Source organism: Neocloeon triangulifer, unplaced genomic scaffold (genome assembly GCF_031216515.1).
Source record: "Neocloeon triangulifer isolate White Clay Creek 2 clone unplaced genomic scaffold, ASM3121651v1 ptg000001l, whole genome shotgun sequence".
Taxonomy (NCBI): Eukaryota; Metazoa; Arthropoda; class Insecta; order Ephemeroptera; family Baetidae; genus Neocloeon; species Neocloeon triangulifer.
The window spans coordinates 10851399-10865356 of NW_026775544.1; the positions used below are offsets into that span (position 1 = coordinate 10851399).

At 37.6% G+C, this 13958-nt stretch overlaps 2 protein-coding genes across 9 annotated transcripts; one reads left to right on the forward strand and one right to left on the reverse strand.

Annotated features, from left to right (window-relative positions):
* Window positions 1-11: 11 nt before the first annotated feature.
* On the forward strand, window positions 12-9232 carry LOC132195972 (intraflagellar transport protein 20 homolog). 3 transcript variants are annotated; one of them, XM_059618332.1, is made up of 4 exons: window positions 12-118; window positions 8361-8501; window positions 8567-8721; window positions 8776-9232. In XM_059618332.1, the coding sequence occupies exons 2-4, from the start codon at window positions 8384-8386 to the stop codon at window positions 8884-8886; spliced, it is 384 nt and encodes a 127-aa protein (XP_059474315.1). In that variant the 5' UTR covers window positions 12-118; window positions 8361-8383; the 3' UTR covers window positions 8887-9232. The 3 variants fall into 3 exon arrangements, with proteins under 3 accessions (XP_059474315.1, XP_059474306.1, XP_059474298.1); XM_059618323.1 differs by lacking the exon at window positions 12-118 and adding an exon at window positions 8063-8160 and having other exon boundaries at window positions 8364-8501; XM_059618315.1 differs by lacking the exon at window positions 12-118 and adding an exon at window positions 8098-8160.
* LOC132195943 (E3 ubiquitin-protein ligase Bre1) lies at window positions 9194-13732 on the reverse strand. 6 transcript variants are annotated; one of them, XM_059618303.1, is made up of 15 exons: window positions 13575-13732; window positions 13153-13318; window positions 12899-13085; window positions 12660-12848; window positions 12265-12608; window positions 12083-12208; window positions 11853-12026; window positions 11536-11793; window positions 11300-11479; window positions 11000-11241; window positions 10681-10834; window positions 10492-10605; window positions 10082-10273; window positions 9781-9973; window positions 9194-9724 (listed from the first exon to the last, which is right to left on the reverse strand). In XM_059618303.1, the coding sequence occupies exons 2-15, from the start codon at window positions 13303-13305 to the stop codon at window positions 9348-9350; spliced, it is 2883 nt and encodes a 960-aa protein (XP_059474286.1). In that variant the 5' UTR covers window positions 13306-13318; window positions 13575-13732; the 3' UTR covers window positions 9194-9347. The 6 variants fall into 6 exon arrangements, with proteins under 6 accessions (XP_059474286.1, XP_059474277.1, XP_059474255.1 ...); XM_059618294.1 differs by having other exon boundaries at window positions 10441-10605; XM_059618272.1 differs by having other exon boundaries at window positions 10441-10620.
* Window positions 13733-13958: the final 226 nt, after the last annotated feature.

Genomic DNA, 13958 nt, shown 5'->3' on the forward strand with positions numbered 1-13958 from the left:
TCGCGGTTGTTTTCGCACGTGAAAAATAAAATATAAGAAAGGGTGTTGCCTGGCGGCGGGCACACCTTCTTCCGTACCTGTGCATTTCGAATTCCTGCTCTTGTGTCGTCGGCCACAGGTAAAAAATAAAATAACGTGTCTCTCTTGGCGCGCATACTTGGGCGTCCAGGGTGGACCGCGTGTTAATCAGCCAAGTTTATTTTAATTACGAGACACCCTCGTTGAATGACAATTAATTATTCGCGGTGATTATTCAATCAACGACTACAATTTATGTTTCCGGACGCATGAGAAAATGTGTGGTTATATTATTTTTGAAGCCGTTTATTTTAAATTTCTGCCCTGTTTTGAAATTTTTATTATAATAACCTAAATTTCAGTGTAATTAAAACGAATTGATCCAGACGGAAAAAAACTAAATGCATAATTAAACCAGCGTTCCAAAATTATTTAAAAAAAAATAGCTATTGTATTTCATCAAAACTTAATATTAATAAAGATTTGATTCAATTCAATCGGTTTAGTTTATTCTCTCATAGCAAGTCAATAGAGGGGAAAAAATAGAAATTACATTGGGAGAGAATAGGCAGCCAGCTTTAGTAAATAATTTACTAAAACTGATAGGCTTAATTTGAAAGCAAAAGTGTTTCCACATTGAACCTATACTTGCCGAGCTGGAGCCGAAAAAAGGAAAAAACATTCAGTTCATAGAAAACTATAAAATTTAGTTCATAATTTACTCAAATGAAAATTTATAGTGTTAATTCTTATTAAAAAGATACACTTTAAATATAAATTTGGTGGGTATTTCCTGTGAGACATAATTATATGAGTTGATTTTGAGGAAAAATATAATATTTTAAGGTGTCAGTCGCAACACTCGGCCGGACATTCTAATCTGTTTGTCACGTTTGGCGCAAATCAAACATCACGTGGCAACGGAAAAGTGGCGCTGCTCACAGCTAAGAGTGAAACCCAAGACGCGAAAACGAATATATTAAAACACACACACACACATTTCTTACATAAAAGCGCAACGCAATCTTGCGCTTATTGTGTGCGATTGCGGAAGAGGTAATTCGAGCAGCGTCTTCGCTCAACCCTCGGTCTGCCATTTGATGCCCGCGCGCATTTTTACACCGAGAAACCAAACCAAAAAGCGTTGAATCTCTTTATCAATCTGTTTCCTGCTCTTTCTTCTCCGGCGCATAAACGAGTTCTTCTGCCAGAGACTCACCCTGACACGCAGGGCGCCCTCGTTCTCCCTCATTTTCCTAACACGGAAAAAAATTATCAAAAACGCACAAAATAATACTGTTCTTCTACGCCGCAGTTTTGAGGACCACGTGGAGTTACAAAACTATTGAGCATATTTTGAATATCTTACCACAAAACTTCAATATCAAAAGTGTTCAAAGTTTCCATCAAATTGTTAATTATAAAACAGTTAAAATTTTCAGTTTTACTCCTTTTAAATAATGAATAAAATAAATAAATTAAATTAACATTATTCACTGCTTTAAAATATCTCCATTAAAATAGCAATGCATACTAACACATCATATTAGATTTACATAAGGTAAGAGTTTTTACAAAATGTTAATTAAGAAAGATTATATAACAAAATTAATTAGTAAAAGAAAAAATATGCTTAAAAATTTAATGAAACTATTTTCTTTTGTAAATGTTTAATTAATTTCTTTCTTTTATCCATTATATGAATTTGAATCCAGCTTCTTATTCATCTTAGTTATAAAATTATGATAATTATGAAATCTCAGTTTAATAAAATTTTAAATTCATTTTTTACATCGGTTAGAGAGTATTTTAGCCTGATTGAAAAGAGTTCCTGATCTGATTTTATAAATTATGAAATTAATTCCAAAATTTCCTTATTGCATCCGTGTCAACTCTACACTTTTAAAAGAGTTTCGTAACAATTAAACTTCTATAGCAATCATCGGACATTAAAATTAAGTTGTTTGATAATTTTCTCAGCTGGCTCGGCTGATACAAATCTGATCACGCCCTGGTCGTGCGGCAGTGTGTTGCCAGCTCCACCCGCCATGTCCAGTTCAGGGTTGTCCTTTTATTCATTTTCAACTTTCAAATGTGCTACATTCTAACGTTATATAGACAAGGCAAATGCAGTCAAGCGGCGTACGAGTAAATATCGCTCATTGATGTCTCCAAGCAAGCAGAACTGCGCGCGTCAAATGTGTATAAAAATCCCACCAACTCGCTCTTATGTGGCAACAATTTATTTAAACTGCCCTTTAAAGTCTCGCGAGCTGTGAAATAAGTTTATTGCTCTAATAATTAAGTCGCGGGAAGAGCTAGAGAAATTGAGAAGAGTGTGGCTGTAAAAAAAATGTACACAAAAGAAATTGCGTGCGTCTCCAAAACACACGCGATGCAATTTTCGTTTGCGGCCTTTTACTGCTGCATGATCACTTCTGCGGTTTCGTCTGAGCGTGATTTTTCAAGATGAATTAACAGCTTCCTCTATCAGATTAATTTGGAACAGGCTAATTTTTTTGTTACCAGGCAACAACCCCAATCAAAGCAAACCAAAAATGTTAAATTTGGTGAATTGTATAAAATAAGTTTTTTTTTTAAATTATGCATATTAAAATATCAAATTTTTATGTAAAAAATTTTTGAAAGATTATAATTAATTGCAAAATAAATTTATATATTATTTTTATAATACAAAAAATTCATTCATTGTAGAAAAACGTTTTTTTTTTATTAAAAAATATGTCACGCTTTTACTTGATGACTTCATTTAAGGAAATTAAGTGGAATTAAAAATTGCAACTCTTAATAAATTTGAAACCAAATTTAGATCAAAAATGTTTGAGGGCATTTAATCTTTGAGTAATTTTTTAGGGAAATGAAATTAAGGGCAATAACAATGGTTACTTTTTTGCACTAATTGGGTTTGAAAACGACTACTTCCTTTTGAAGGTCAGACCGATCTCACAGGAGTTGGCAGCATCTCTCTGAGAGTTTCTGGTCGCCACCAAAAACCTGTTTGACTTCCGGCGCGGAAATATTAAAAGTATCTGTGCATGTGTCTGGCTGGCTTGGCTACATAATTCTGCCGGAGTTTGGCTCGGCCGCGGCGGACGTTGGAACATTTATTAGCGTCATTACGATTATTGGTATATCGGCCCGCGGCTCTCCTCTCCTTTTTTCGTGCTGCCCCTCTCGGCTACCTGCGCCCGAGGAAGAAGCAGAAAAAACATTCCTTATTTTTCCCCTCGCCGGGTCCTTTGGCAACCTTTGTGTGTGCGAGGATTGTGGTGTTGCCATGCATGTGGCCCCTCTCGCTCTTTTGCGCCGCCGAAAAGTAAAAAAAAAAGGAACGAAGCGCAGCATTCTCATTTGAAAATTTTTATCCAAACAAAAATTTTGATCCGTTCCTTAAAAAACTGAAAAGATGAATTTTGGAAAATTTGTCTTCAAAGTATAAATCAACCTTCAGGGTAAAAAGAGTGGAATGCCGGGAAATCCCTGGCGTTTCCTTATTTGCCGTTGCCTTATCTTTTTTTAAATTATTTTTCTCTCCTCACGTCACGACAGTGAATAAGGAAACAACCTTCGAATACAGGTGCAAGCTGTTTTATGCAACGCGCGTTGCATCCGAGTTATGCAGGCTGCCGATCGCGACGTCCATCCAGGGGATTGAAATTTAAAACAGGAGTATGAAATTTGATTGGAATGGAGTTCATCGTTAAATCAGTTGCTGAAAAAGCCAACACAATTTGAACATTTTCCTCTTCTGCCCAGATCATTTGATATATTATATTTTTTATTTTACTTTCTTGTTTTAACTAATATTTATTGATTTACTTTTACAAGTCAAAACGGGCAACCATCCTAAAAACATTTTGCGTGGTCAGTTTAATGGCAGATATAAATACCTGATAAGTGTTTGAATATGAAAATAATTAAAATTATTTAAGGACAAATTCTTTAGCTCATTTTTGATACATTTTGTGAAATTTTACTAATTATCTTCTATGTTCCCCGTTTGATCGAATAAATTAACGTGGAAAATGTTTATTTTAACGCATAATATAATTTTTTTTGCGCGAGTTAATAATTACATAGCTGCGGTCTCTAGGCTGATTGCCTTTTTCATGACAGATTTATTGCCGAGTGATTGTTTATACAAAAGCGGCCTAATTGAATGGAGTCTTCAACTATTAATTTGCTGATGGGAATGTATATCATTATCATATCTTTCTTACTCTGTCTCCATTATTTTCAGTCAATCCTGCAGCGAAAATAATTGGATCTTTGAATATGTAATTTGATTGATCGAAGCAAGATTGCCGGCGGATGAGTTACGTCTTCATGCCATTCAATCATGTTACACAAACACTTTCTTGCGCCGTTTGCAAAATTGCAAAGATGTGAACGCACAATGGAAAAAAGTAAAAGTCACAGATGAATTGCTCGCGACTGTGTAAAAAGAAAGATGCAACTCAAGGAAGTCGGTGATTATGAATAGTTTTGTGTATGCGATTGAAAGATGAAAAGAGCTTTTCACGTTGCAAAAATCTGCTCGACCAGCATCCAAGGCCAGTTCCTTGTTTCAAACCATTCACAATATTGGAGATACAACAGTTTTTGCTTTATTAGACTTCCATCAAATAAGCGAATTATTTACAAAAAAAATTGTGGTTTGATTATTGGCGAATACAAATTGGCGCGAAAAAATCCGAAGATATTTATGCGTTTGGTAAAAAATCACGCATGGCTGACTTGATAGGTTTACTAATCAATAGTTCACACACAAATCTGTGCGCCATAGTGACGTAAGGCAGCAGTTATTGCGTTGAAGTAGGTTAAGTAGCCGGCCCTTGTTCCCTCTCTTCTCTCTTGATTACGTAAACGGGGAAAGTTGACCGGCGTTTATAAATCTGAGACTGTCCGTCGACCTGAGAGAATTAATCAAATAATGCGCCGCGTGTTCCAGTTGATGATTTTTGAATATTTAACAAACAAAATAACGACAATAAAACAATCAGGACGGCCAAATCCTCCAAAGAAATTTAAAAAAAAAATTTGATAACCAGAAAATCGTATCAACTCGTAGATTTGTGAGAAACCTGAATCGCAAGTGAATTTAACAAACTTTTGCACAAAATCTTGTTCCTTGTAATTGCACTGCATATTTTTTGCACTAGATATCAGCCGTAATTGGGAAATTGTTTGTCATCTTTTCAGTCAAAGTTTTATTGAAATTCCAATTTAAAAGCGAAGAAAAGCGTTTAGAAGAAATTTCAATCCACATTTAAAAAAGGAAAGGTGCAATAAAATATACATGCATGTTATTTTTTGTAATTACATCGGTGCGCCTGCTTTGACATGAGCCACGTTTTATGTCTTGCGTGTATATTAATTATGTGACCAGTGTAGCAAGTGGCCAATGGCCTTTTTAAACGCGCGGCTTTAATAAATCTCAAGCGCTCAGGGCTCAGTCAGAAGAGTGAGAATCGAAAGTGAGCAGTGCAAGTGGCAGAAAAAGCCGGTTTGGAAAAAAAGGCCGAATTATTTATTTCGTCCTCGCCCGATTTTTTGCCGCGGCAAAAAGTGGCGTATGTGGGTCTAGGGAGTTTAAAAACGGCATCAAAGGCCAGGTCAGATATATCTGACGTCGACCGAGCAACTGCAACAAACCAAAGTGATTCGATCTCTCCAACCATGTGCAGTTCAATATGAAATTTAACAATAGGCGCAATGTTTGAATTTTGACTGTTCATAAATTTCATAATAATTTTCATTCCTGTTGAGTATAGGGAGTTGACAACGCAGTAGCGTTGATAAATATTATGATATTTTTTCGGACTAATGATGAATAATTTAGGAGGCAATTGACATTAAAAACTCACACCTTGACTAATACAAATTAAATTATTAGCAGGTGTTATCGCTTGACAATAAGGTGCTTTCTGTGCGCTACAAACTTATAACATTGATTTATTTTATTTTATTATATTATATTAATATCTTATAAGATATCTTGAAGTGATAAAAAAAAACTTTTATTTGCCCGTTTTTTATATATCTTGAAATTTTTATTCTTGATATTAATAATTTTAGTTCTAAGAAATTGGGTACATTGAAAAAATTTAAAACGATTATAATATAATTAACATTATGATTGTATCAGGTCTGTTTTGTTTGTACTGTCAACGTATTATATTTGATGTAATTCTCGGTCTTGCAACCGATCAAATTAGTAATATTAAACTTATGGTTGATGCATTTGGGCAGAGAGCAGGGGCAAAGAATAAACATTATTTGAAACTAATTAACTAAAAGATTGAAACCGGGCGAACATCGTTGCAAAGAAAAATGAAAAAATAAAGGACTAATGACCCCGAGAGGTGCCCTGCGATCTGCTGGTACTTTAAAAACCTAGGGTTTCTCGTGTTCAACTAAAACTAAGTGGGAGGAATTTAAAATAAAATTAAAAATAAAATTGGGACAATTTCACCAGATTAATGTGATTTTGCCAAAAATTTCTTTAGGTTTCTTGCCCTGGAAATTTCTGTAAAAGTCACAGTATGAAGCCATTGACTGACTCCTTTGCTTAATTAATTTCTGCAATTTTTGTTTATTAAATTAAATTCTCCCTATTTTATTTTTAATTTTTGTAAATTCCTCCCACTTAGTTTTAGTCGGACGCAAGAAACCCTAGGTTTTTAAAGTACCCGCAGACCGCCGCAGGTCGCCTTTCGGGGTCAGTTGTCCTTGTTAGTCTGTGTTTAAAATATTTAAGCTTTTCATGGGCCTGATCATACCTGAGAAATTGACAGTTAGGCAGCCAGCGCAACGCCGGTGTGCAGCAAGTTGAAAACATTCTATTAATTATTATCATTCTAATATATAATTATATATATTTTCCCAATGTTTTCTACATGTCATTTCCCAGGAGACGACACAAGAAAAATTAAAGGAAAAGTGAGAATGGAGTTTTCGAAAATATTATCATTGTTTCCTTTTGAAATTTTCAAAATTTTTATTTTTTACTCAAAATTGGCTGGGATAAAATTGATTAAAATATAAAAATTTCATCAAATTAAGTTCTTTATCAGATAATATCCATTTGTAACTTGAATTCCAAAATTTACATTAACGGGGAAACATCGTTTCAGCAGACGCTTTCCTAATTGTAAGTGAAACTCACGCTTCAAGGGGAAAATAGCAATTGAATCACACTCAAATTAATTATTAGACTTAAAAAATCCAGAATTTTTATAAATTGTTATTTTTCTATAACATGATCAAAGATGATGTTAATTATTCAAGCTAATTAAAAAAAATTAGGTGATTTTTTATTGCAATAATATTCTTCGATGTTATACATTTAAATTAAACGCAAATAAAACACATGAAATAAAAATAGTTGTTTAAAATATTTTGGGTAAAATTCTTTTAGCAGAACTGAAACTGAAATAGCACTCTCTTTGTCTTCTTTTTTTTTGGCTCTATTTCCTATTTCCTATTTCATCAGCGCGCGTGCGAGCCGCATGGTTTCTGTAGCGCAAGCTGGTGCAGGTTTCAACAGGAAAACTGCAAGCCAAATTGCGACTAGCCAGGGACGATATCTGTAGTAAATGGTCCCCATTATTTTAGAAATTTTATATAAATTTAAAATTTATGGTTGATGTTGATACAAAGAAAAATTTAAAATCAAATTTAAATTTAGGGTGTTAGTTTGAAGCAGAAAATTACACTCTCTGGGAAGAATTTCCTATTTGAAATGATATTGAGATACATAAATTTTGTTATATGCACGCAGACGCCGAACTTAAAGCTTGAATAAAAAAAATCAAAATCGGCAGGTGCATTTTTTATAAGGAGGAGAGGCTGATGGATGAATATAGCCGTTTTTGCTTATTTTCTCCCATTACTTAAACACCCTCCTCTGATTGTGAGATCACAATTTTGTGGCCGAACGGGCCGAACGGACATGTAGTTAAAAAAAATTAATTGCTATTATAAATGGTTTGCACAAACGTACACTAGCTCGTCACGCTTGACCTCCAATTACATTGCCATGGTAGCGGCCGCCCTAAAACATTCACAATAAAATAGACAGCAGGTGCACTGGAGAGGGAGAGACCGACAGATGAGACCGTATGGATAATTTTTTTGCTTTTTCTTTTTTGACTTTCTTCATTTACCCTCTTTGGCCTCTTCCGATTATTATTTGATAGCGTACTTACTAGACACAAACAACTTTTGTGCACGCGACTGGAATTATTGATCCGCGCGTCTCGCGGCTGCATGTTTTTTACGTTTTACCTTTTCATTTGTATCGTGTCCGTCATGGGAAGAAGAAACAGACGCTAACGTGGAAATGACCGCCAGCAAGTTGGGCCTGAAATTCGACGACCTTGGCAGGGTGCGGGTCGTCGACGAGGACACTGCAAACGCGACCAAAGAACTGCACGAGCAGAGCAGCGAACTACTCGAGAGTATGATTTGCTTTTCAACTCGAATCAGCGCCAGGAATGTTCAGTAATTCTGGTTTCCTCCGTAGACATCGGCAAGTATCAGAAAATCGCCGAAGACTTGGTTTCCGTGTCCGAAACTTTGGCCGAGCAGGTGGAGCGAGAAAAACTGACCGCTTTGCAGTCCAACATCAAATTGCAGCACGAGGTGGAGCACCGAGAAATGCTCAAACACCAACTCCAGGTTTTTTTTAAATTATCTAATTCAATCAACCATTTCAAACTTTTTTTAACTTAGATGCAGATTCTGGAAAAACAATCGGAACTGGAACGTCTGAATGCCGAGTACCACAATTTGCAAAGAGTTGAGCAGGAACAACAGGACATGATTGATCAGCTAGCAGCCTAAATTTAGTAAATTTTGAACACAGATTTCGACTTGAGACTTCATTTTATTGACAGAAATAATTCCGTTGTTACCCACAAAGCCTCACTAATAATCTAAAAACATCTTGATGCGAGCTAAGAGAGACAGAAAGGTGAATCATCCACCAATGGAAATTAAGCGTTTGCTTCATTATTTCTTGAGAATTATTACATTCAGCAACCAGCGCGTTTTTCATATACTCATGTAAGCACAAACTCTCAATTTTTTCACACACCAAGGGACTATTTTATAAATTATGGCAAAGGAAATATCAAGTGATGTGTATGAAAAAAAAAATCAAGATACCAGCTGGAACAACGAGTGAAAATAATAAATGAATTTCCATTCTGATAATTCAGAGAGTTTAGTCCCCAAAATAGAAACCAATTTTCAGAGTGTAAGCTCAATATAAAGTGCCTATTGCCCGGTGAAAGTGACACTTTTCAAGTGCATAGGTAGAGCCTGTGGTAGTCGTTGGCGCCGAAGGCTGCGTTGCACTTGGGGCACTTGCGCTGCCTCGTCTCGTAGCGAGTGCGCAGGCAGTCGTAGCAAAACACGTGGAAGCACTTGCTCAGCACCGCGTCCTTCCGCTTCACCTTGCACGAGGGACACGTCAGGGTCTCCTTATACTCGCGGATCTCCTCCATCATCACTTCGTCGGCAGTGCCGGCCATTTCGATCTTCTTCATTCTCTCCACCTTGCGTCGCAACTGGGCGATTTCCTCCTGGAGCCGTTTTGTTTTGTACGCCTCGGCTTCCAGGGCTGCCGTTTTCTCAGCCACCACTTGCTGCGCCTCTTTCATTTGCGCATGATACTTTTCTGCAATTGATTATTGCCAGTGAGTTATTTTTGCGTCATTTAATTTTAGCACAAACCTAAATGCAATTTCAAATCTGCTGCAGACTGAGCACTTTCAATGGCTTTACGCTTGTGCATTTCCATGGCCTGTTGCCGCAAATTCAATTCCTTTTCGGCAGTGGCCAACGAATTCTGCATAAACCTCTCCTTTTCCTCTAGTTTTCTTAAAACCTGCGTTTGAGCGTCAACATGATTCGACAATGTTGCAACCTAAACAAAAGGAACAAAATTAATTTAAACACACTTAAGATAAATCTGATTAAGTAGCAAAAATATATATTTTGATTTTCAAGAGATATGAAATTTGAGAAATCACACCTGGTCATTTAGAACTTGTTTCTCTTCGCGAGCTAATTTGTGTAGCTGATTTGATTTAATCCTCTCCGACATGAGTTTGAAGTTGGCGTCGTCCTTTTCCCTCAACTGCTGAATGAGCCTCGAGTTTTGCTCCTGCATGTCTTCGTAGGCCTGGCCAGTGACTTCCATCTCGTTCAGCAAGGCCTCCTCCTCCTAAAATACAACAATGGAGTGAGCAATTCGATTCAGGCGACCCTTGTTCCTATTCAAAACTGAGGCAAAAGGCAAAAGAAGAGAAGAAATGAAAGCTGTAAGGGTAGGCAATAGACGATGCATCAGCTTGATGTGCGTGGGCAACGTCTCAATTTTCTACAACTTACAGCCTGCCTCAGGTGGTGATTGGTGCGATTCAACTTCCAACTGGCATCTACCTGTTTGTGGGAAGCCACTTGCTTCTGCAGGCCACCGATTTGATCTTCGAGTTGTTTAATTTTGCGCATGGCATCGTCGTCTGCCATCCGCTTGCGTTCTTCCCGCTTGTTTTCCTGCAATTGGTAGTACTTCAGGACATTAAATTGGAAATCTGTGACATTGTAACTTTCCGGCAACGCCGTTCTCACCTGCATCTTTTTCATTTGCATGCGCAAATCGTCAACCTCCGCCCTGGCCTTTTTCTCCGCTGCCATCAACTGCACTTTGTCCCGCTGGTCTTTGCTCACTCCCTTGTACATGTCCAAAAGAAGTTTCATCTCCTTTTGATCATTCAGAGCTTTCCTAAAATGATAATTATTTAATCAATTGCAATCCACTAAGATTGAAATTGAAAAAGAAAAAAATAAATTGGGTGGTGCCTTCTGTACCACCAATAAAGGGCACAGGCCGACAAGACTTTGTCTTGGCCTGACCCTAATAAAAAAAAAAAAAAAAAATGAGACTTACTTTATTTGAGCCTTCAAGTCTCTCACAATTTCTGACTCCGCATTCTTCACTTCCTTAGCTTTTGGATCTTTGGCATCCTTTTCAGTTTTGATTTCTTTTTTGACTTCGGTGCTAGGTGGCGTTGTGGAGGCAGCAGGAGTTGGAGTCGAACCCTTTTCCTTTTTGACCTCCTTTTTCACATTTGAGGGACCGGCCTTTTCTTTGTCACTGCCTGTGCTAGCTGCATCACCTTCTTCATCCATCTGATAAAAAAAAATCTGGTTATATAAAAATCATCTTCAAGAACAGTGCAAAACAAACCTCTGCTTCCTCCTCGTTTTCTTTCGGGACCACAGGTTCCTCCTTAATTTGAACCACTGGGGCAGGAGTGACTGGCGTACTTGGCGATTCCTCTTTAACTTGCGCCTCCGCATTATTTGTTTCCTTGACTTCCGTAGGAACTGGTTGCTTGGCTTGCAAATCTTCCACCTCTTTCTTTAGCTAAATTCATAATCATGATATTAAAATGAAAATCAATAAGTTTATTTCAAACACACCTTTGCAATTTCAGTGGTTGTGTCCTTGAATTTCCGTTTGTATCGTGCAGATTCCGTTTTGAGTTGTGTGTTGTGGCTTTGAAGCGAAGTTATCAAGTGCCTCATCTCCCTATTAATTGGCCCAGTTTGTTCGTTTGCAGCTACATTGGTTTCAAACTCGATGCGCAGCATCTCGTATTCCTTCCTAACTTGCGCCAACATGTCCTCATGCTGGATTAGTTCTGTCCTAAGCTTTTTCTGTGCAGCTAGCTCGTCCAGCTATAAAATATGTCACTTAAATTTACAATCTTAGCTGTAAAAAAAAAAAAACACCCTACCTCCATCTGTTCGATCTGACGGAGATGAGCATTTTTGCTGTTTTGCAGTTGTTGTCTAGCATCATCGAGCAAAGTTTTCAACTGCATAGATTCGTTGTACAATACAGAGAACTGCGACTGCAGACACTTGTACTCTGTCGTCTCAACTATCACAGATTCGGGCAACTGACGAATCTGTTAAAATGAAAATTACTTCAACGCAAATTCCTCAAGTTCCTAGCAAAATTTACATCCATCTTGAGCTTTTCCACTTCTTTCAGAGCATCTCGGTGCTGCTGATGGAGGCGGTCCAGCTCTTGCAGACGGTTGTTGGCCAACTCTCGCTGTTCTTCGCACTCTTTTTGAATTTCATCAAGCTTTCGAAAAACAAATTAAAATTTATTTATTTCAATTGCAGAGTTTTGATGAATACCTTCTTTTGAGAAACACTTGAGACTGTCTTGACTGGCTGCTTTTCCTCCTCAATGGTATGCTCAATATTTTTTATCTTCTCCAATGCTTCGGCCAGGTGGTGTTCCAGTTTGTAATTCTGCTGCTGAACCTTGGAATGGTCGTACTGCAACTCCTCGACTTGATTTCTGAGTTCAGCGGCCTCAGTTTCCTTCCCAGTGATCATGTCCTGGTGTTCTGCTGCTTTTAAACTCAGGGCGTGATACTTTTCGTGAAGCTGCGTGTGCAGCGCCTGCAACCTCATATTCTCAGCTTGAAGTTCAATGTTAGTTTGACGAATTTGCTCGTCTAGGCTGGGAACATCCTCTGCAAGCAAAACATTAGAAAATTTACCATAAAAACGTTCGATTGCTTTACCTCCTTCCAATTCTCCTTTAAGAGCCATGGTGATTTTCTCATTGCGCTGCATTAGTCGATCAAACGCCTGAATGACTTTCGCCACAGCTCGTTTTGATACTTGGACCCGATTGGCGAGTTTTTCATCCAACTCCTCCTTGTCCCAGCTTGAGAGCTGCATTAAAAATGACGTCGTTGCTTCGTTTTCATCTATAAGAAATGTGTAAATAGGTTTGCAATTAAATTTTGACGTTTTTTACTTTTATTTTCAGATTCGTCAGCCGTCTCTGCGTCAAACCGTTGGAGTAAAACTCTGATGTCTTCGTTCAACTGATTCCAATACCTATTTACAACGTTAAGCACAGCATCGTCTTGAGTTTGACGCTTTTCGAGCTGCTCGATCCTTTGCCGAAGTTCAGCCTCTGTTCTCTGTCTTTGCTCTAACCTCTGAAATTTATTAAAAGGTTGAAGATTAAGAAAAATTCAAAAACAATATGTTTACAAAAAATTTTACCTGAGCTAATTTTTTGTTTTTAAACTGAAGGACTTTCATGTCCATCTCCTCTAGGGTGGACACTGGTCCGATTCGAAAGGCTTCGAACTGGACCTTTTTGAAGGGGGGCTGTGCCCCGGACGCTTCGCCCTCGGCCGGTCTTTTGGAAGCCATCGCGGCCGGGCTCCTGAAACATGATTAAAGAATTGAAATTTCAAACTGCACTTTACTCTAATAAGCGGTTGTTGACGCAGAGCTTGTGGTATTCGGAGCGTAGCCCAAGGCTAAATAAAGGCAAACAATAGAACGTCAAGAACCAGGGCTTGGATTTTTTTACTGCCGGTTTTCGCTCACAATTTCTAACCGTGCAGGCAAAAGCAATTGCTGAATTTGTCGTCAAAACGCTAAACAACACGATTCAGTTCTCACTTCTGCGAATATACCTTTAAATGCAGTCGAAATTCACTAAACCGGAATGACAATTTAGTCGGTCGTGTTCAATGTCGTGTTAAATAAAAAACGCAGTCCGCCGGATGGTCGATCCAATTTCTCGCATAAAACCAACGCCACCTGCTGGTTGAATTACGTAAGCTGATTTCAATCATTATTTTATTCTCAAATATTAAATATTCATAACTTGCGTCCTACGGATCCTAGTTTCAATCGGATTAATTTATTGCTTTAACTTCCAATTCTTTATATGCCAAGAAAATTTACGGAAATCCAAGTGAAATACCATAAAATTAATCAGATTTCAAAATTAAAAAATCGCGCTATTTTATCTCCTAGCTAAGTTGTTGCGAATTGACCGTACGCTGGCGCCCTCA

Coding starts and splice junctions, on each gene's coding strand:
- LOC132195943 (XM_059618265.1), bottom strand. CDS start 13,305: ATGGCTTCCAAAAGACCGGCCGAGGGCGAAGCGTCCGGGGCACAGCCC. Junction 13,086..13,152: donor AAAACAAAAAATTAGCTCAG/GTAAAATTTTTT, acceptor AATAAATTTCAG/AGGTTAGAGCAAAGACAGAG. Junction 12,027..12,082: donor TGGAAAAGCTCAAGATGGAT/GTAAATTTTGCT, acceptor TCATTTTAACAG/ATTCGTCAGTTGCCCGAATC.
- LOC132195972 (XM_059618332.1), top strand. CDS start 8,384: ATGACCGCCAGCAAGTTGGGCCTGAAATTCGACGACCTTGGCAGGGTG. Junction 8,502..8,566: donor GAGCAGCGAACTACTCGAGA/GTATGATTTGCT, acceptor TTTCCTCCGTAG/ACATCGGCAAGTATCAGAAA. Junction 8,722..8,775: donor TGCTCAAACACCAACTCCAG/GTTTTTTTTAAA, acceptor TTTTTAACTTAG/ATGCAGATTCTGGAAAAACA.